The sequence below is a fragment of the Salmo salar genome, chromosome ssa27 (assembly GCF_905237065.1).
Source record: "Salmo salar chromosome ssa27, Ssal_v3.1, whole genome shotgun sequence".
In the NCBI taxonomy this organism is placed as follows: domain Eukaryota; kingdom Metazoa; phylum Chordata; class Actinopteri; order Salmoniformes; family Salmonidae; genus Salmo; species Salmo salar.
In genome coordinates, this window is record NC_059468.1 from 29,177,501 (window position 1) to 29,199,100 (window position 21,600).

Genomic DNA, 21,600 nt, shown 5'->3' on the forward strand with positions numbered 1-21,600 from the left:
TGTGTGTGGATACGTGTAATGAGGTTGTGTGTGTAGACATATACTCTGCAAAAAAAGAAACGTCCCTTTTTCAGGACCGTCTTTCAAAGATAATTCGTAAAAATCCAAATAACTCCACAGATCTTCATTGTAAAGGGTTTGAACACTGTTTCCCATGCTTGTTCAATGAACCATGAACAATTAATGAACATGCACCTGTGGAATGTTTGTTAAGACACTAACAGCTTACAGACGGGAGGCAATTAAGGTCACAGTTATGAACTTAGGACACCAAAGCGGCCTTTCTACTGACTGAAAAATACCAAAAGAAAGATGCCCAGGGTCCCTGCTCATCTGCGTGAATGTTCCTTAGGCATGCTGCAAGGAGGCATGAGGACTGCAGATGTGGCCAGGGCAATAAATTGTGAGAAGCCTAAGACAGCGCTACAGGGAGACAGGACGGACAGCTGATTGTCCTCGCAGTGGCAGACCACGTGTAACAACACCTGCACAGGATCGGTACATCCGAACATCACACCTGCAGGACAGGTACAGGATGGCAACAACAACTGACCCGAGTTACACCAGGAACGCACAATCCCTCCATCAGTGCACAGACTGTCCACAATAGGCTGAGAGAGGCTGGACTGAGGGCTTGTAGGCCTGTTTTAAGGCAGGTCCTCACCAGACATCACTGGCAACAACATCGCCTATCGGCACAAACCCACCGTCGCTGGACCAGACAGGACTGGAAAAAAGTGCTCTTCACTGACGAGTCGCGGTTTTGTCTCACCAGGGGTGATGGTCGGATTTGTGTTTATCGTCGAAGGAATGAGAGTTACACCGAGGCCTGTACTCTAGAGCAGGATCGAGGTGGAGGGTCCGTCATGGTCTGGGGCGGTGTGTCACAGCATCATCGCACTGAACTTGTTGTCATTGCAGGCAATCTCAACGCTGTGCGTTACAGGGAAGACATCCTCCTCCCTCATGTGGTACCCTTCCTGCAGGCTCATCCTGACATGACCCTCCAGCATGACAATGCCACCAGCCATACTGCTCGTTCTGTGCGTGATTTCCTGCAAGACAGGAATGTCAGTGTTCTGCCATGGCCAGTGAGGAGCCCGGATCTCAATCCCATTGAGCACGTCTGGGACCTGTTGGATTGGAGGGTGAGGGCTAGGGCCATTCCCCCCAGAAATGTCTGGGAACTTGCAGGTTCCTTGGTGGAAGAGTGGGGTAACATCTCACAGCAAGAACTGGAAAATCTGGTGCAGTCCATGAGGAGGAGATACACTGCAGTACTTAATGCAGCTGGTGGCCACACCAGATACTGACTGTTACTTTTGATTTTGACACTCCCCCCCCTTTGTTCAGGGACACAGTATTCGACTTCTGTTCGTCACGTCTGTGGAACTTGTTCAGTTTATATCTGTTGAATCTTGTTATGTTCATACATGTTAAGTTTGCTGAAAATAAACACAGTTGACAGTGAGTTTATTACATACAGTATGAAGTGGCCCTATACAGACTTCAATTTAATCAGGCTATTGAATAGGTCACATGGCATTTGCTCCTCCAGCCCAACAGACACGCAAACCTCTGCTGGTGTGAGGCTACCACATGAACCTCATAGAACTGCATGTCCTAGTTCTAGAGTCTAGTTACTGTCTGTCTGCGTCCCAAATGGCACCCTATTTCCCTATAGTGCACTACTTTCGACCAGGGCCCATAGGGTACTGCACTATATAGGGAGTAGGGTGCCATTTGGTACCAATAACGTTAATCTGATGTTTAAGCTATACATAGAATAGACACAGGTCTTTGAACTGCGAGAGAAACAAGTCTTTAAATGCATTTGGATGGTATTTACTGTATGTCCAGTGATTTCACTTGGGTGTGAATGGCTGTGGAGAAACCTTACAGGTACTGATAAGGTACTGTAGATTTAGTGCCACATTGATTTTCTTTGACAGCAGTACAGCTCTGTATCTAGTACAGTTTTCTGTGTGTGTGTGTGTGTGTGTGTGTGTGTGTGTGTGTGTGTGTGTGTGTGTGTGTGTGTGTGTGTGTGTGTGTGTGTGTGTGTGTGCGCGCGTGCGTGCGTGCGCATGTGCAACCAGTGTTTCTGCCATGATATTCTCATAGAAGCAGCAGAAAGGCAAGGGATACTCATTCTTTCTCTTCCAGGAACAAGAAAAGAGAGGGAATAGAGAAGAGGGAACCATGAGTTGATGAATAAAGGAGATAAGATGATCAGACATAATTGATCCCTGTTGGGAGAACATCTGTTTGAGGTGGAGTTACATGAAGGAGCAGGGACTTAAACACCACCACCACGGTTCTCTCTCTAGCTCTCTCTTTCTGGTTGTTCATGCAGTGGTTACAATGTGTCACTGATCAAACATTCTTATAATGTCCACGGGAGAAAACTAGTTTTGGTACAGGGATAGAAAACTATACATTTTTGGGGGGGTCTTTTACCCCATTTTTCTCCCCAATTTCAACCTTGTCTCACTCGCCCCCTAACGGGCTCGGGAGGTGAAGGTCGAGTCATGAGTCCTCTGAAACATGACCCGCCAAACCTCGCTTCTTAACACCCGCCCACTTAACCCAGAAGCCAGCCACACCAATGTGTCGGAGGAAACACTCTCCTAACCCGGACGACGCTGGGCCAATTGTGCGCCGCCCTATGGAACTCACGGCCGGTTGTGACACATCCCAGGATCAAACCCGGGTCTGTAGTGACGCCTCTAGCACTGGGATGCAGTGCCTTAGACCACTGCGCCACTTGGGATGCCCACAATAGACAACAGTTTTACATGCAAATCTGATTGAACAAACACACACACCAACACACACTGTGTGAACACTGTCTTCTGCGTTAAAAGGAGGATGGGATTCCTTCTTTCCTTCTCCACCCCTGCTGATGTGAGGGAAGCCATTTCATCTTTCATCAATGGTATTTTCTTGTTCACATGTTCATTCATACTCCACATAAAAGAACTGCTGCCTTTCTGCATTCTCCCCTTCTCACCTCTCTGTGACCACACTCAAGTATACATACCAGGAATTTCCACACTTTCTACCCCCCCTCTCTCTCTCTTTCTTCATCTCTCACTCTCTCTCTTTCACCCCTCTCTCTCTCTTTCCCACTCTCTCTCTCTTTCCCTTTCTTTCTCTCCCTCTTTCTACTGAACAGTCCTACAGTTTACAGTGAACAGTCAAAGGGGCTTTTAATTGGTCATGCCTGACTAGCCAACTAACCTTTGACCCTGATCAGTTGATGATGCAGGCATCCTTAACGAAATGACATGGTCATTTAGCACACAGTTTCACCTAGAGCTTATGAACAAGGTTGACGCAGATGCAGAAGACAGAAGGAGATGCAGAAGACAGAAGGAGATGCAGAAGACAGAAGGAGATGCAGAAGACAGAAGGAGATGCAGAAGACAGAAGGAGATGCAGAAGACAGAAGGAGATGCAGAAGATGGAAGGAGATGCAGAAGACAGAAGGAGATGCAGAAGGAGATGCAGAAGGAGATGCAGAAGACAGAAGGAGATGCAGAAGACAGAAGGAGATGCAGAAGACAGAAGGAGATGCAGAAGACAGAAGGAGATGCAGAAGACAGAAGGAGATGCAGAAGACAGAAGGAGATGCAGAAGACAGAAGGAGATGCAGAAGACAGAAGGAGATGCAGGAGACAGAAGGAGATGCAGAAGACAGAAGGAGATGAAGGAAATGCAGAAGATAGAAGGAGATGCAGAAGACGGAAGGATCCATAGAATGACATATAGAAGGCTGCTAAGGCTGCTAACTGCTAAGGTCCTACAGCTATTTGTTGGGTCAATTTCTCTATGGGTTTGGTTTTAATTTATTCTGAATAATAAGTTGTTTTTTTTAAATCCCCAATTGGTAGTTACAGTCTTGTCCCACCGCTGCAACTCCCCTACGGACTCGGGAGAGGCAAAGGTCAAGAGCCATGCATCTTCTGAAACACGACCAGGCCAAGCCGCACAACTTCTTGACACACTGCTCGCTTAACCTGCGCCACTCGGGAGGTCCAACATTTTTTAGGTTTAAATCTATTCTTGTGTATTGGCTAGGCTGAATGATAATGTCGCCAGTCGTCATTGGCCGCGTCAGGGCACCTTTCAATGTGTGTTAACGTGATTAGATTACAGAACGCAACAGTGTTCCCTCTGTCTTTCCTGATGCTCCATCATTCTGTCAGACTCCTGCATTCATGCTGCTACTGATTGTCATTGACAGTTTTTTTCTAGAGCTAGATATATCTGTAATTAAATAAACCCACCCCCAAACAATGATGTTGCTCTCTCTCTCTCTCTCTCTCTCTCTCTCTCTCTCTCTCTCTCTCTCTCTCTCTCTCTCGCTCTCTCTCTCGCTCTCGCTCTCTCTCTCGCTCTCTCTCGCTCTCTCTCGCTCTCTCTCGCTCTCTCTCTCTCTCTCGCTCTCTCTCTCTGCCCTTTTGAGTGGTCGATTGTGCGGGACAGGGATTTAGAACTCAGACGATATTGAGGACAATCGGATTTAGAATTCTCAAAGCCCATCAGTGTTTGATTAATGGTGAAGGGCAAAGACACTCTGACACATGATATCAGAAGGAACAACTACAGAGTGTAATGAACCTGTGCTGGTTGGAGTGAAGATTCATCTGTATTAATATCTCTCTCTCTCTCTTTCTGCCTTTCCCTCTGCTCCACTCTCTCTCCACTTTCCCAATTTCCTCCTATCGCTTCCCCTCTCATCCTCTTCCCCTCTCCCTCCCTCCATCCATCCCTGCCTTTGAACCTCCCTCTGTCTCTCTGTAGTCTGGTTCTCGTGCTGGTCGTGAGAGAAAGAAGACGGTCTCCTTCAGCAGCAGTCTCTCTGAGAGGAAGATCAGCAGCGCTGCAGACTGCATCAGTGCTATGGTGGGGAACATCACCTGTTACACACACTAGTTATAAACTAGTTATATAGTTCTGCAGTGGCAGTTGGTTTCAGTTATTTATATAAGTGACAGAAATAGACCTGGGGCATATTCATTAGTGCACACCGTTGAAAAACGCAAACAGGCGTTTCTCATTGGCCAGGTAGTCCGTTTCGTCCAGTTTGCTTCCCAGTGAATAGGAAAAGGTCTGTGCATAATTGACGTGCTGTTTGTCTCAGGTGAGGGGTACTGAGCTGCGGAAGGTGCGCTCCAACTCACGGGTCTACCAACGCTACTACCTGCTGGAGTCAGGTCTGCAGGCCCTGCGATGGGAGCCCTCCAAGAAGGAGTCAGACAAGGCCCGCATCGCCGTCTCCTCCGTCAGAGAGGTAGGTACACACCCAGGAGGAGAACAAAGTGGAGACAGGGATGCTATGAATCATAATAAATGCAATGGCTGGGGAATGCCATGAATGAGTTTATGCACTGAACCAGAACAATTTTAATTGGATGATCTGCAATACATTTAAATGGAGTTTGCGCTCATCAGGATTTGACTATTCTTCAGCACTGTCTTGAAGCCAAAAAGAACATTCAGTCAGTGAATGGAACTCGGTGAAACAATAGGAACAGTTGACTCCTTTGTATACTGTTCTGTACTTCCTGGTCTCTTTTGATTGGATCCTTCTTTATGTCATTCCAGGTCCGCACCGGCCGCAACACAGAGACATTTAGGACTAACGGCATCTATGACCAGATCTCTGAGGACTGTGCCTTCTCTATCATCTACGGAGAGACCTATGAAGCTCTGGACCTGGTAGCTAACTCTGCAGAGGTGGCCAACGTTTGGGTAACTGGCCTGAGGTAGGATACATGTCGTCAATGTCTTGCCGGGTTGCCAGATCTTGATGTAGAATACATGTCGACAAAGTATTTCCGGGTTGCCAGATCTGGTTGTGCTGTAGTTTAGCCAACTCTCCATGGCCTAGTGATGTCATACCATAACGATCTGAAGATCCACTGGCACCCAAATGGAAGTCCTAGTTAGACAATGGAAGTGAATGAAAACAATTGGAAGAGTTGACTCATATCCCATATTATTTCCTACCCTAGTATCTTTAAATTATGACGACATCTCCTTGTAATCCTTCTCTGTCTCATCCTAGGTATCTGATTCTGTATGGGAAGCATGCCATGGACATGATAGCCAGCAGTGAGGACAGCCTTCGTCTCGTCTGGCTAGCAGAGATGTTCTCCTCTAAGGTTGTTTCAAATGGACAGGGGGGAAGAGAGGAGGGGATCAGCTTGCGGTCAGCTATAGGACTGATCAAGAGTGTTAACCCTGGAGTGAGGAGTGGGAAAGTAGAACGCAGGTTTAAGGAGCTCCATCGAATCAAAGAGAGGACGAGTGGGGCTCGGACAACTGGAGTTGGAACTGATGTTGGTGCTGTGGCTGGACCTGAAGCAATGGTTGGTACTTCAGTTGTAGCTGGAGCTGGGACTGGTTCTGGGGATGGAATTGAGATGGGTAAAGGAGATGGGGCTGGGACTAGAACTGAGGTGGTTTGTGAAGGAGATGGGGCTGGGACTAGAACTGAGGTGGTGGGTGAAGGAGATGGGGCTGGGACTAGAACTGAGGTGGTGGGTAAAGGAGATGGGGCTGGGACTAGAACTGAGGTGGTGGGTAAAGGAGATGGGGCTGGGACTAGAACTGAGGTAGTCGGTAAAGGACATGGGGCTGGGACTAGAACTGAGGTAGTCGGTAAAGGAGATGGGGCTGGGACTAGAACTGAGGTAGTCGGTAAAGGAGATGGGGCTGGGACTAGAACTGAGGTAGTCGGTAAAGGAGATGGGGCTGGGACTAGAACTGAGGTAGTCGGTAAAGGAGATGGGGCTGGGACTAGAACTGAGGTAGTCGGTAAAGGAGATGGGGCTGGGACTAGAACTGAGGTAGTCGGTAAAGGAGATGGGGCTGGGACTAGAACTGAGGTAGTCGGTAAAGGAGATGGGGCTGGGACTAGAACTGAGGTAGTCGGTAAAGGAGATGGGGCTGGGACTAGAACTGAGGTAGTCGGTAAAGGAGATGGGGCTGGGACTAGAACTGAGGTAGTCGGTAAAGGAGATGGGGCTGGGACTAGAACTGAGGTAGTCGGTAAAGGAGATGGGGCTGGGACTAGAACTGAGGTAGTCGGTAAAGGAGATGGGGCTGGGACTAGAACTGAGGTAGTCGGTAAAGGAGATGGGGCTGGGACTAGAACTGAGGTAGTCGGTAAAGGTAACACAGACAACAGAAAAGGAGAAATAGAGGACATGGTCACCAAGGAGGAGTTCATTGAGGTATTTCACGAACTTTGCACCCGACCGGAGATCTACTTCCTGCTTGTGCAGTTCTCTAGCAACAAGGAGTTCCTGGATACCAAGGATCTGATGAAGTTCCTGGAGGCTGAGCAGGGCGTGGCTCAGGTAAGGATTGGGAAGAGGAATATTATACCAGAAGAACTGTTCCTGTGTTTTCTCTCTCCCTGTTTCTCCTCTCTTTTCCTTCTCTTTTCTTCTTCTTAGCTCTGTCTAGCTGATAAGAAATAAAGTGTCCCTACAGTTAGGGCTGTGGCGGTCAATTTTGTCAGCCGGTGATTGTCATGCAAATACTGCCGGTCTCATGGTAATTGACCAACAATTAACATAAACACATTTAGCGTCTCCTGGCTTCAACGCATAGCCTACAAGCAAGCCACTGATGCAGACCTTTGGAACATCTGCATTTTAAAAAGTCTAATAAATCCATTTAATATGGCCTACACCTTCACAATAAATCCATTATTTATTTTAGACAGGTCTAAAGAAACATGATATGAAGAAAATGTAGTCTATTTCAGAATAGCATATTCTGAGGTTATGCCATATGGCTGTGGACTATACTAGTTCATTTAGCAGACAATATTTGCTTAGAATTCTGTGGCATTATTTTATAGTATGAATAATACAATTGAACATACAGTAGCTGAATAAAATAGAAAGGATACTTTCTCCAAATGATTTCTGAGGGAGTTCACACTATTCTGTGTTGAGCGGTTAACAAAGAAACAGGTCCTCCCATATGCTTCATTTAGAGTTATTAATGTGCACTGTGCATATTCAATATTTATCATTGTTGGGTCTGTATGTTTTTGGACAATCATTTCCTTTTCCAGTTTAGATGGACGTCATATTATATTTGTGTCTTCCCTTCTCTCCGGCCTGTTATATGGACAACGTCGTTTTGATTGGTTGTTTGTCAGTGTCAGCAGAGTTGGCTACCCTGACATTTGACCTATTACAAAAGATTCTGCTAATGTCTCCAGTCATATAAAGTGCAGTCTAGTTGCTTGAAATATGTTTATAAAAGGCCACATTTTTCCTATACAAATAAAGAAGAAATTTATCTGATATAGCCTAGGTGTACTAGCAGCCCGAGAAGCTAGGATCCTCTTTTAAATAGTGGCCAGTCAAAACTCTGTTTTCACACATGATTGTGTAATGACTGAGTTTATAAGAACACATCTTTCACTAGCCTCTGTAGGCTATGTGCTCTCTAAGCTTGTTCCATGGTTCTAGGCCTAGGCTACATTTGGAGTTATTTGGCCACTTTAGTTGTGATACAAACCTTATCAAAACATATAGGCCTATGGGCTAGGTTACATGATGTGTGTGACTACGATTTGAAAAAGTCTGGGGGGAAAAAGCATGCGCTGTTTCTTGCCTAACTGCACATGCTGGGCATCATTCAGTGATAATACATCATTCACAAATTATAATATTGTCAGCCATCAGACTATTCTTAATTTGATCTTGTCTTTACATATATTACATAATATGTGTGAAATGAGTTTTGATTTAGAAAAAGTACATCATCTATGCACTTAAATAGATAATGGAGGATGCTTTTCCCGTTGTTCATTTTCATGCCAGCTAGGTAGGCTATACTCATGTTGTAAAGCGAAGCAATGTGCTTAATATTAGGAAAGTTGAGAAATAAATATAGTAATCTGATGGGATCCTCCTCTTTTTAATAGAGGCCATCAAAACTCTACAATTGCATAGCCTATAGAAATGTTGTGCAACATGAACTCATGTGCTCTCATGGAGTGTTTGATTTGATTTTCGATTGCATTTTCATTGATGTCAAAGTAATTAGAGGAACATTAGAGCTCTGAGTACCAGGCCATTAAGGACTGGCAGTTAGCAAGTTTGGTAGGCTTCTAATAACCATCAGCAGCATCAGAGCACAGTTTTGGAGATGCCTAGTTACCGTGACTAAACGGTCATGTAGAATTTGACTGCAGTCATGACTCGTGACCACCGGTATGGCAGTAAAATGGTCACCATAACAGCCATAACTCCAATGGACAGTTGTTGGGTCAGGTTTTACCGAATAGAACTACAGTACCAGTCAAAAGTTTGGACACACCTACTCATTCAAGGGTTTTTCTTTATTTTCACTATTTTCTACATTGTGGAATAATAGTGAGGACATCACAACTATGAAATAACACATATGGAATCATGTAGGAACCAAAAAAGTGTTTAACAAATCAAAGTATATTTGAGATTCTTCAAAGTAGCCACCCTTTGCCTTGATGACAACTTTGCACACTCTTGGCATTCTCTCAAGCAGCTTCACCTGGAATGCTTTTCCAACACCCTTGAAGGAGTTCCCACATATGCTGAGCACTTGTTGACTGCTTTTCCTTCACTCTGCGGTCCAACTCATCCCAAACCATCTCAATTGGGTTGAGGTTGGGGGATTGTGGAGGCCAGGTCATCTGATGCAGCACTCCATCACTCTCCTTCTTGGTCAAATAGCCCTTACACAGCTTAGAGGTGTGTTGGGTCATTGTCCTGTTGAAAAACAAATGATAGTCCCACTAAGCCCAAACCAGATGGGATGGCGTATCGCTGAAGAAAGCTGTGGTAGCCATACTGGTTAAGTGTGCCTTGAATTATAAATAAATCACGACAATGTCACCAGCAAAGCATCCCCACACCATCACACCTCCTCCCCCATGCTTCACTTTGGGAACCACACATGCGAAGATCATCTGTTCACCTACTCTGCGTCTCACAAAGACACGGCGGTTGGAACCAAAAATCTCAAATTTGGATTGAACTTGAAGGAACTTTCAAAGTTCTTGAAATGTTCTGTATTGATTGACCTTCATGTCTTAAAGTAATGATGGACTGCCGTTTCTTTTTGCTTATTTGAGCTGTTCTTGCCATAATATGGACTTGGTCTTTTACCAAATAGGGCTATCTTCTGTATACCACCCCTACCTTGTCACAACACAACTGATTGGCTCAAATGCATTGAGGAAAGAAATTCCACAAATTAACAAGGCACAACTGTTAATTGAAATGCATTCCAGGTGACTACCTAATGAATCTGGTTGAGAGAATGCCAAGAGTGTGCAAAGCTGCCATCAAGTCAAAGGGTGGCTACTTTGAAGAATCTCAAATATAAAATATATTTTGATTTGTTTAACTAATTTTTGGTTACTACATAATTCCATTTGTGTTATTTCATAGTTTTGATGTCTTCACTATTATTCTACAATGTAGAAAATAGTAAAAATAATTAGTAGGTGTGTCCAAACCTTTGACTGGTACTGTATGTCACTTCAAGAGATGCTAATCTGTTCTGCTCTCCCCTCCCTGTCTAGGTGACTGAAGACACCAGTCTGGAGCTCATACAATCCCACGAGCCGTCGGAGGAGGGCCGTCGCCAGGGCTGCCTCTCATTGGACGGTTTCACCAGCTATCTCACCTCTCTGGAGTGCCACCTGTTTGACCCGGAACACAGCCAGGTGTGCCAGGACATGAGCCAGCCCTTATCCCACTACTACATCAACTCCTCCCACAACACCTACCTCATCGAGGACCAGTTCAGGGGGCCCACTGACATCACCGGCTACATCCGGGCTTTAAAGATGGGCTGCAGGTGTGTGGAGGTGGACGTGTGGGACGGCCCTGACGACGAACCCGTGGTTTATACTGGTTACACCCTCACCTCGCCTGTCCTGTTCCGCTGTGTCCTGGACGTGATTGGGTGCTTTTCATTCGCAGCGTCAGAGTGTCCTCTAATCCTGTGCTTGGAGAACCACTGCTCCCCCCGCCAGCAGAGAGTCATGCTCCAGCACCTGAGGAGGATACTGGGAGAGAGGTTGTACACGGAGCCCCTCAGGGAAGGGGAGGGGTACCTGCCCTCACCCCATGCCCTGAGGGGCAAGATCCTGCTGAAGGGGCAGAAGTTGGAGGAGGGGTGCGGTGAGACCGAGGGGGATGTGACTGATGAAGACGAGGGGGGCGGAGATGTGCCAGAGGATGAAGGCTGGTAACAGTGAAGGAGGAGGAGGGGAGGGGGGGACAGAAAGGTGGCGGGGGCGGTGTTACTAGTAGCGTGAAAACCCTGACCCCTGCTCCTCCCTCTAAACGGTTCCAGCTTCTGAAGGAGCTCTCGGACTTGGTGACTCTGTGCAAGTCGGTACGCTTCACGGACTTCCAGAAGTCTTTCTCTACCCAGAAACCCTGGGAGTTCTGCTCGTTCAACGAGACCCTAGCGGTTCGCTGCGCCAGCGAGTGCCCAGGAGACTTTGTCAACTACAACAAGCGCTTCCTGTCGCGGGTCTACCCCAGCGCCATGCGCATCGACTCCAGCAACATGAACCCACAGGACCTGTGGAAGTGCGGTTGCCAGATTGTGGCTATGAACTACCAGACGCCCGGGTTGATGATGGACCTAAACATCGCCTGGTTCCGCCAGAACGGGAATTGTGGGTACGTGCTGCGACCCGCCATCATGCGACAGGAGGTTTCATATTTCAGCGCCAATACAAGAGAATCTGTGCCGGGTGTGTCCCCTCAGCTGCTCCATGTTAAGGTGAGTGGCTAGCAGATAAACCCACTGCTGTCTGTCTATTTCTATCTGTTTAATAGAGGCTCCTACACACTGTCTGGCTTGTTGACTCCTTCATGGTTGAATGGTATTGTTTGTTATTTAGTACACTTCTCTTGAACCTGAATTAAAAGAAGATGTGGGAACATTTCAATCAAACAAACAAATGAACAATGAGACAGACAAACTAACACACAAACTGACACTCAAACAATCAACTAACCAATCAATCCATTCATGCAGGTGATCAGTGGTCAGAACTTGCCCCGTCCGAGTGGTTCTGGAGCTAAAGGAGATGTGGTGGACCCGTACGTCTACGTGGAGATCCACGGTATCCCTGCTGACTGTGCCGAGCGCCGCACCCGCACGGTGGTGGAGAACGGAGACAACCCCATCTTCGACGAGAGCTTTGAGTTCCAGATCAACCTGCCCGAGCTGGCCATGGTGCGCTTCGTGGTGCTGGATGATGAATTCATAGGGGACGAGTTCATAGGTTAGTACTGGAACGAGTGCAATGGTCAGCAGGTCAGTAGTGGTGGGAGGGCGAAGGTCAGCTCTGCACTGACTGCTAGTCCGGTGTCCAGTCTGCTTTGGGTTGAACTAGGTTGAACTAGTGATACTACAACAACTTTTCAGCCATATGAAGGTCATCGCTAGCTCACTGTGGAAGTATCACTGGCTAAGATAAAAAAAACACTTGGAAGCAGTTAAAGAGTGACTGAACATTCACTATCTTTTCATGGTCATTTCATTGTCTAACACCACTCTACATCAATTTTAATCCCCCCTGTTTTACCACAGGTCAGTATACCATTCCCCTGGAGTGCTTACAGCCAGGCTACCGGCACGTACCATTACATTCTCTGACGGGGGAGGACCTCCCGTATGCCCGGCTGTTCGTCCATGTGGCTCTCACCAACCGGAGAGGAGGGGGCAAGTCCCACAAGCGGGGGCTGTCTGTGCGAAAGGCGAGGCGAGGGAGGGAGTACGCTGCACTCAGGGACCTGGGGGTCAAAGCCTTGGATGATGTTTTCAAAATGGCGGCCCCGTCATTGAAGGAAGCCACAGACATGCGGGAGAACATGCAGGTGAGGAGGATAGTCATTTATCATATAGACAGTCACCATTTTCAGATTGAAGGACAGAAATACCTGTATACCTGTATTTACAACGGATGATGTCCAGCTCAGAATAGCCAAGTCAACTTCAGGTATATATCCCAACCCCCTCGTCCAATCTCAGTGATCACTAAATTATGACTCAGCTAAAGATGGCTGACATGGTCATTCCTCCAGAGACATCAACAGCTGCAGACTGAATGGAGTAAAACAACACAGAACCAGTGAGATAATGTTTACTGTGTCTAAACTGGCTAGTTAGCCTCATCTATGAAGCTCTGCTTTAGACTGACAGGTTATGGTAAGGGTATGGTTATGGTAAGGTTATGGTACCTGTAACTGTAAGCATTAATCTGGCTGTCTAAGTGATCTGGAGTTGCTCTAATCTGTTTAGGCTGGAGATGACTGGGATTCATGCCAGACTATGATGTCGTAGACTAATGCACTAATGCAAACAGACAGTGAAGACACACACACACACACACACACACACACACACACACACACACACACACACACGCACACACACACACACACACACACCTAAACAGAAGTAAACTCTGAAGGCAAGCATCATGACATCATGAAGAGATTAGAACAGCCTCCCTGATTTAGATTTTAGCGGTTGAATGACCATAATATTAATAATCATTCATTTAATTAGTGCTATAGTGATAGGTTCGATTTGTGGTTGTCTCTTTCATTATACTCATAAAGCTTCTATAATTCAATCAGATGTTCTCTCAGTGATGGTATCCCAGGAAACCATGTGACAGTTTGTTCTATGAATAAACCCTCGGCAACTCTAATCACTTAGTAGGGGATTACAGTATGTAATCCCACTGCATCACTAATACAGGGAAAGTTTGTGTGGGTGTGGATGTGGCTGTGTATTTCTATATGTGTGTGTGTGTATGTGTTTATATACGGTGCCTTCAGAAAGTATTCAGACCCCTTCACTTTTTACACATTTGGTTACATTACAGCCTTATTCTAAAATGGATGAAATATTATTATTTTGATCAGCAATCTACACACGATACCCCATAATGACAATGCATAAAACAGAAAGTTTAGCAAATGTAGGAAAAATAAAAAACAGAAATACCTTATTTACATAAGTATTCAGACCCTTTGCTATGAGACTCACAATTGAGCTCAGGTGCATCCTGTCCCCATTGATCATCCTTGAGATGTTTCTACAACTTGATTGGAGGCCACCTGTAGTAAATTCAATTGATTGGACATGATTTGGAAAGACACACACCTGTCTATATAAGGTCCCACAGTTGACAGTGTATGTCAGAGCAAAAACCAAGCCATGAGGTCGAAGGAATTGTTCGTAGAGGTTCGAGACAGGATTGTATCGAGGCACAGATCTGGGGAAGGGTAACAAAAAACGTCTGCAGCATTGAAGGTCCCCAAGAACACTGTGGCCTCCATCATTCTTAAATGGAAGAAGTTTGGAACCACCTAAAGGCTCTCAGACCATGAGAAACAAGATTATTTGGTCTGATGAAACCAAGATTGAACTCTTTACCCTGAATGCCAAGCTTCACGTCTGGAGGAAACCTGGCACCATCCCTACAGTGAAGCATGGTGGTGGCAGCATCATGCTGTGGGAATGTTTTTCAGCGGCAGGGACTGTGAGACTAGTCAGGATTGAGACAAAGATGAACGGAGCAAAGTACGGTGAGATCCTTAATGAAAACCTGCCCCAGAGCGCTCAGGACCTCAGACTGAGGCAAAGGTTTGCCTTCCAACAGGACAAGACCCTAAGCACACATCCAAGACAACACAGGAGTGGCTTCGGGACAAGTCTCTGAATGTATTTGAGTGGCCCAGCCAGAGCCTGGACTTGAATCCGATCGAACATCTCTGGAAAGACCTGAATATAGCTGTGCAGCAACACTCCCCATCCAAACCTGACAGAGCTTGAGAGGATCTGCAGAGAAAAATGGGAGAAACTCCCCAAATATAGGTGCCAAGCTTATAGCGTCATACACAATAAGATTCGATGCTGTAATCGCTGCCAAAGGTGCTTCAACAAAGTACTGAGTAAAGGTTCTGAATACTTATGTAAGTGTGATATTTCAGGTTTTTATTTTTAATAAATTGGCAAATTCAAATTATTAACAGTTTTAGTTTTTTTCATTATGAGATATTGTGTGTAGATTGATGCGGGGGAAAACTATTTTAATCCATTTTAGAATAAGGTTGTAACGTAACAAAATGTGGAAAATGTCAAGGGGTCTGAATACTTTCCGAAGGTACTGTACATATGCGTGTTGCCTTAACAACCCCCCCCCCACTCTCTCTCTGTCCCTGTAGAACTCGGTGGCAGTGTTCAGGGATCTGTGTGGGGTGTCAGCGGTGGCTAACCTCATGCAGTGTGTGTTGGCCCTGGGGTCCCGAGTTGCGGGGGCTGATGGGGCCCCCCTGTTGCTGTTTGAGCTGAAGGAGCAGTACCCCTCCATGGAGTCTCAGGGGCCCCTGCCAGACGTCCTACGCAGGGTGGTGTCCACTTACGAAACGGTGAGAATTAATTAATCAATCAATTAATCCTTCACATTAGATTTTGTTGTAGGGCTTTGGGTTTCGTTTAAGAATAGTTGTGAATACAGATTAAATGAAGTTGATTGTTTCTTTCTGATACTTTGACGTTTTTAACCACTCTTTCTCTATGGCCCTCTCCTCTATCTCCCTTCCCCCTCTCCTCTATCTCTATTCCCCCTCTCTCTCGCTCTCGCTCTCCCTTCCCCCGCTCTCCCCCCACTCTTTTTTTCTCTCTCCCTTCGCTCTCCCTCTTCCCCTCTCTTTCCCTTCCCCCACTCTCTCTCCCTTCCCCCACTCTCCCTTCCCCACTCTCCCTTTCCCCTCCCTCTCTCGCTCTCCCTTCCCCCTTTCCCCTCCCCCTCTCTCTATAGCTCCCTTCCCCCTCCCCCCTCTCTCAATATCTCCCATCCCCCACCCCCTCCATCTCCCTGCCTCCCCTCTCTGTCTCTCTCTTTCTCCCATACCTCGGAGCAGTGTAATTGATAATGGATGCTTGGCCGGTCAGATAGCTTTGTTTTTAATTGAACAATCCACTGGGCAGAAAGCTGTGGTTTTAATTGAACAATCCACTGGGCAGAAAGCTGTGGTTTTAATTGAACAATCCACTGGGCAGAAAGCTGTGGTTTTAATTGAACCATCCACTGGGCAGATAGATGTGCTTTTAATTGAACAATCCACTAGTCAGATTATGTCTGGGTTCATCTGTCTACAGATATAGGATCTTAATTTGAGCCAGTTTAATACAGCAGGAAAACAATCCTGCAGAAAAAGGAAATGTGAATTATTATGTGGATAAAAATCATAAATGGAAAATCATGTCAGAAATTTCAAAGGGAAAATTACACACTTCAGAAGCATTTTGAAACCTCAAATACACTACAAGTTTGACCTTTCCTGTATAGCGGGAATGTTCTCCTGCAACAGGGTGATCAAATTAAGATCCAACACCTGTAGGTCATTATGTAAGTAGTTTTGTTATGTAAGATGTCTGATATCTGATGACAATATGTCTCTGTTCTGTTCTCTCTGGTTTATAGAGGTATCTTTATAGCTTTCACCTTTAGCTGTGTCCCAGAGTAAAGCCAGAGAGATTTTAAATTGATTAATGATTGACTGAAAAGTGCTTGCTTTCGCAAACGCCCCCAAACATGATGAAGTGGACTGTGTCTGTGTGTATGTGTGTATGTGTGCGAAATTTCCCATTACACACAATCACTTACACTTGCTTTAGTGGAACAGCCAGGAAAGGGTTCACAGGAGATAACTATGCCTCTTTTCATTTTGAATAATGATTACATCTCAAAGTGGAAAAATGTAACATTTTAATTTTGTGTCATTTTTCAATGTTAAACAACTGCAGAGCTTTCCAGGTGAGAAATATATATGTGTGTGTGTGTGTGTGCGAGTGTGTCTGTGTGTGCGCGCATGCATGGTTGTGTGTGTGTGTGTGTGTGTGTGTGCATGCGTGTGTGTGGTTTAACTTTACTATCCTTTTGGGTTTCAAAAGTCCTCACAAGGATAGTAAAACAAGGAACATTTCACCGGTTTCCAAAAGGAAAAAAGCAGTTTTAGGCTTAGGGGTTAAGTTTAGGGTCAGGGTCCCGTGTGGCTCAGTTGGTAGAGCATGGTGTTTGCAACACCAGGGTTGTGGGTTCGATTCCCACGGGGGACCAGTATGGAGAACAAATGTATGAAATGTATGCATTCACTACTGTAAGTCGCTCTGGATAAGAGCGTCTGCTAAATGACTAAAATGTAAAATGGTTCAAATTAGTTTTAGGGTTTGGAGTAAAGGTCAGGGTTAAGGTTGGTTAAGGGTTAGGGAAAGTAGGAATTTGAATGGGAATAATTATTTTGGTCCCACTTAGATAGTAAAACCAGTGTGTGTGTGTGTGTGTGTGTATGTGTGTGTGCTTTGAGAATGCATCCTCATCCCTGATGGATCAGAGTGAGAAGAGCTGGCCCTGAATATTATTAGCATAAATGTGAATCTCATTCCGCTAAGTGGCTCTCACACATTGACTTGGATGCCTGCCTGGGGGAGAAAGAAATGGGAGGAAGCAGTGTGTGTGTGTGTGTGTGTCTGTGTGGTGGGCAGACCCTTAGGAGCAGCAGTGTTTATCTTCATTTGTCGAACACCAGACTCACAAAGTGGGGTCATGTCCCAGAAGGCATTGCACTAAGTGTTTAGTTAATCAGGGTTTTAGTCTTAATCTCTCTGGGGTTATTCATGAAATGTATGCTATTTTTAGCATAGTTGTAATGCTAAACTGATACATATGTTTTGTGTGTGTGTCTAAATAATGAACTGATCTCGTGTACTCTGTCTACAGATGATCCAGGCGAGCAGAGCGGTGATCGAGCTGTCAGACGGAGTCTACGACAGGATCCTACAGATACAGACAACAGGTGAGAGAGAAGGAAAGAGAGAGGAGAGAGAATATACTGTACATAGAGAGAAAGAAGGAATGTTGTGTTGGCTAGTTAGGTGGTTAGAGAGCAGGCAGGATGTTCTTCTTCAGTCAACAGCCCAGTAGCTGTGAGAAAGCCTTGCCTACAGGCCCTGCCAACAGACTCTCCCACTGAGACATCATCAACAACACCCTGAAGCCTGTAGTCTGCTGAGACGTCCATGGTTATGGCCCAAATGGCACCCTATTCCCTATATAGTGCACTACTTTTGACCAGAACCCTATGGGCCATTTGGGACTCACATCATCTCTCTACCTCACCAATCACAGGAGCTATTTTCATCCTGGCTCTGAGGCAGATCTGTCAATATGTTACTATTTGATGAGTTTGTTTATTGACTGAGCTCTTGATTTGTGTGGGCGATCTGTAGTTTGTGTTGGCATAAGCTCTGGGTACAGGTCAAGATGGCCTTAGGCACAGATCTAGAATCAGTTTATCCTCCCCAAATCCTATCCTTAACCAATAGAGGTGGAAATGCAAAACGTACCTTAGATCAGTCTCTAGGGGTAAGTAGGTGGAGCAAGGTTTGTTTACCCCGCAGCGACTCTGGTTGCTGGGCATCATGGGTAGGCTGACAGAACTTGGCAAGACAGTCATCGCCATGGTGATAAACAGTGAGCATTCCGTGGTTGCCAGGAGATGGTGATTGATCTGCAGATGAAAAGGTAGAGTCTATGAGGAGAGGATGTTGGTTTGAGATGCGTGGGAAGTCTGGATAGAAAGGCTCAATAACTAGAAATAGTTATTTGGCCGGGATAAGCAGACTTTGGCCGGGATTCAATGCAAGACGCATTAAAACGCAGTGCACTACAACATACTTTTTAAAGGTAATTTACGCTTGAGCCAAAATGAGCAGGATTTACCGTGAATGTGATCTGCGCAAATGTTGGGGAAAATAACTTTAAAAGACTCATTGTTGGCTGTATAGGCCTAATGAGCAGACCTCATAGGGCTCTGGTTAAAGATAGTATACTATATAGGAAATAGGGTGCCATTTGTAACACAGACTTTATAATAAACCTTCATAAAGACAGTTATGATAATTGTGCTGCAGGGTTTTTGTGAGGCCCTAGGAGTCAGAGGAGAGCTGAGGAGAGGGGATGAGAGGTCAGCATATACATTGTGCTGCAGGGTTTTTGTGAGGCCCTAGGAGTCAGAGGAGAGCTGAGGAGAGGGGATGAGATGAGAGGTCAGCATATACATTGTGGTGCAGGGTTTTTGTGAGGCCCTAGGAGTCAGAGGAGAGCTGAGGAGAGGGGATGAGAGGTCAGCATATACATTGTGGTGCAGGGTTTTTGTGAGGCCCTAGGAGTCAGAGGAGAGCTGAGGAGAGGGGATGAGAGGTCAGCATATACATTGTGGTGCAGGGTTTTTGTAAGGCCCTAGGAGTCAGAGGAGAGCTGAGGAGAGGGGATGAGAGGTCAGCATATACATTGTGGTGCAGGGTTTTTGTGAGGCCCTAGGAGTCAGAGGAGAGCTGAGGAGAGGGGATGAGAGGTCAGCATATACATTGTGGTGCAGGGTTTTTGTGAGGCCCCAGGAGTCAGAGGAGAGCTGAGGAGAGGGGATGAGAGGTCAGCATATATATTGTGGTGCAGGGTTTTTGTGAGGCCCCAGGAGTCGGAGGGGAGGAAGAGTTCTGGCACGTGCTGATCTCTCTCTGTTCTGTCGGTTCCGCTCGGCTACACAGGGAAATAGAACGTTTCCCACATGCACACACACAACGGAATGCCCTTGCACTCAAGCCAAGCGTCGCCTAGCAACTGCACTGGCAGGCAACATGGTGTGTGTGTGTGTGTGTGTGTTTGTTTGTGTGTGTGAAGGGGAGGGGAGGGTGGATTTAGTCAGTGTATACGAGATGATGTGTAATTGTGTATAAGTGAGTGTTGAAGTTAGTGGGTTGTTTTCAGGTGTATGTTAGAGACAGAGAGAGAGAGAGAAAAGAGGGAGAGGGTGGGAGGGAAAGGCTGAGGGAGGGAAAGGCTGAGGGAGAGGGACCGAGGGAAAGGCTGAGGGAGAGCATTAAACAGTAATATATACTGAGTTGCGTTCAGGTTTGCGTTGAGTTGTGTTGGTTGTGTGGTGTTGTTCAGGATGCTGTGTTTAAAAGTTCCCTCACATTATCGCTCCTAGCAGTGTGTGACCGGTGTTAACCCACTTCCTTGTCTCCATGGAGATGGTGATAAAGTGTGACAGTGTCCTGGGGCGGACAGAGGAAGCCAGGCAGAATTTACACACTGCACCACACGGTCAATCTGGCCAGAGGGACGAGAGGACGAGGAGTCTGCCCTCTCTCTCTCTCACTCTTTAATTCAGGCCAGGATTAAACCAAATGCACATTGTCAACAAGCTCATTCCACTGTGGACGATGCACATTTTAAAGAAAATATTTCCAACGTTTGCGGAGATTCACGGCAAACATTGAGGGTGTTGGCTCAACCATAAATGACCTTTAAAAGTCAAAAACAATGCGCAAGTCCCAACTCCCGGTCTCAATCTCTTTATTCTTGTATTCAGATATCTTAACTCTCTACCTTTCTCTCCAGGTGCGTGGGTAAAATCACTTGGAAAGCCAAGCCCCCCCCCCCAAAAAACATGTTACAACCTATGTGTTGTGATAATTGCATTGTTTGCTCTATAACCTGTTAGTTCATATTCCTTGACACTGATATATAGGGTTAAGGCCGAGACAATAAGAAGACACAGTAGCAGAATAAATTCAACCACACATTTGTTTCATTGCAAAACCGGAGAGCAACATCTGTCCTGTGAAGTCCACAAACATACAGTGCATTTGGAAAGTATTCAGACCCCTTCCCTTTTTCCACATTTTCTTACGTTACAGCCTTATTCTAAAATGGATAGAATATTTTTTTCCATCAATCTACACACAATACCCCATAATGAGTAAGCGAAACAGGTTTTTAGACATTTTTGCTAATTTATTAAAAATAAAAAACTGAAATACCTTATTTACATAAGTAGTCAGACCTTTTGCTATGAGACTTGAAATTGAGCTCAGGTGCATCCTGTTTCCATTGATCATCCTTGAGATGTTTCTACAACTTGATTGGAGTCCACCTGTGGTAAATTAAATTGATTGGACATGATTTGGAAAGGCACACACCTGGTCCCACAGTGCATGTCAGAGCAAAAACCAAACCACGAGGTTGAAGGAATTGTCTATAGAGCTCCGAGACAGGATTGTGTCGAGGCACAGATCTGGAGAAGGGTACCCAAAAAATGTCTGCAGCATTGAAGGTCCTTAAGAATACAGTGGCCTCCATCATTCTTAAATGGAAGAAGTTTAGAACCACCAAGACTCTTCCTAGAGCTGCCTGGCCAAACTGAGCAATCGGGGGAGAAGGGCTTTGGTCAGGGAGCTGACCAAGAACCTGATAGTCACTTTGACAGAGCTCCAGAGTTCCTCTGTGGAGATGGGAGAACCTTTCAGAAGGACAACCATCCCTGCAGCACTCCACCAATCAGGCCTTTATGGTAGAATGGTCAGACGGAAGCCACTCCTCAGTGCAAGGCACATGACAGCCCGCTTGGAGTTTGCCAAAAGGCACTTAAAAGGACTCTCAGACCATGAGAAACAAGATTATTTGGTCTG

The 21,600-nt window shown here is 45.8% G+C and overlaps 1 protein-coding gene across 1 annotated transcript in view; it reads left to right on the forward strand.

Annotated features, from left to right (window-relative positions):
- LOC106588883 (inactive phospholipase C-like protein 2) overlaps positions 1-21,600 on the forward strand; it is a 42,688-nt gene that overhangs the window by 17,512 nt on the left and 3,576 nt on the right. The window contains 11 exon segments of the mRNA XM_045709433.1: positions 4,810-4,911; positions 5,150-5,299; positions 5,614-5,774; positions 6,077-7,373; positions 10,607-11,245; positions 11,247-11,301; positions 11,366-11,823; positions 12,082-12,331; positions 12,640-12,926; positions 15,288-15,491; positions 17,846-17,921. Of these exon segments, the coding sequence (XP_045565389.1) occupies positions 4,810-4,911; positions 5,150-5,299; positions 5,614-5,774; positions 6,077-7,373; positions 10,607-11,245; positions 11,247-11,301; positions 11,366-11,823; positions 12,082-12,331; positions 12,640-12,926; positions 15,288-15,491; positions 17,846-17,921 (3,679 nt within the window).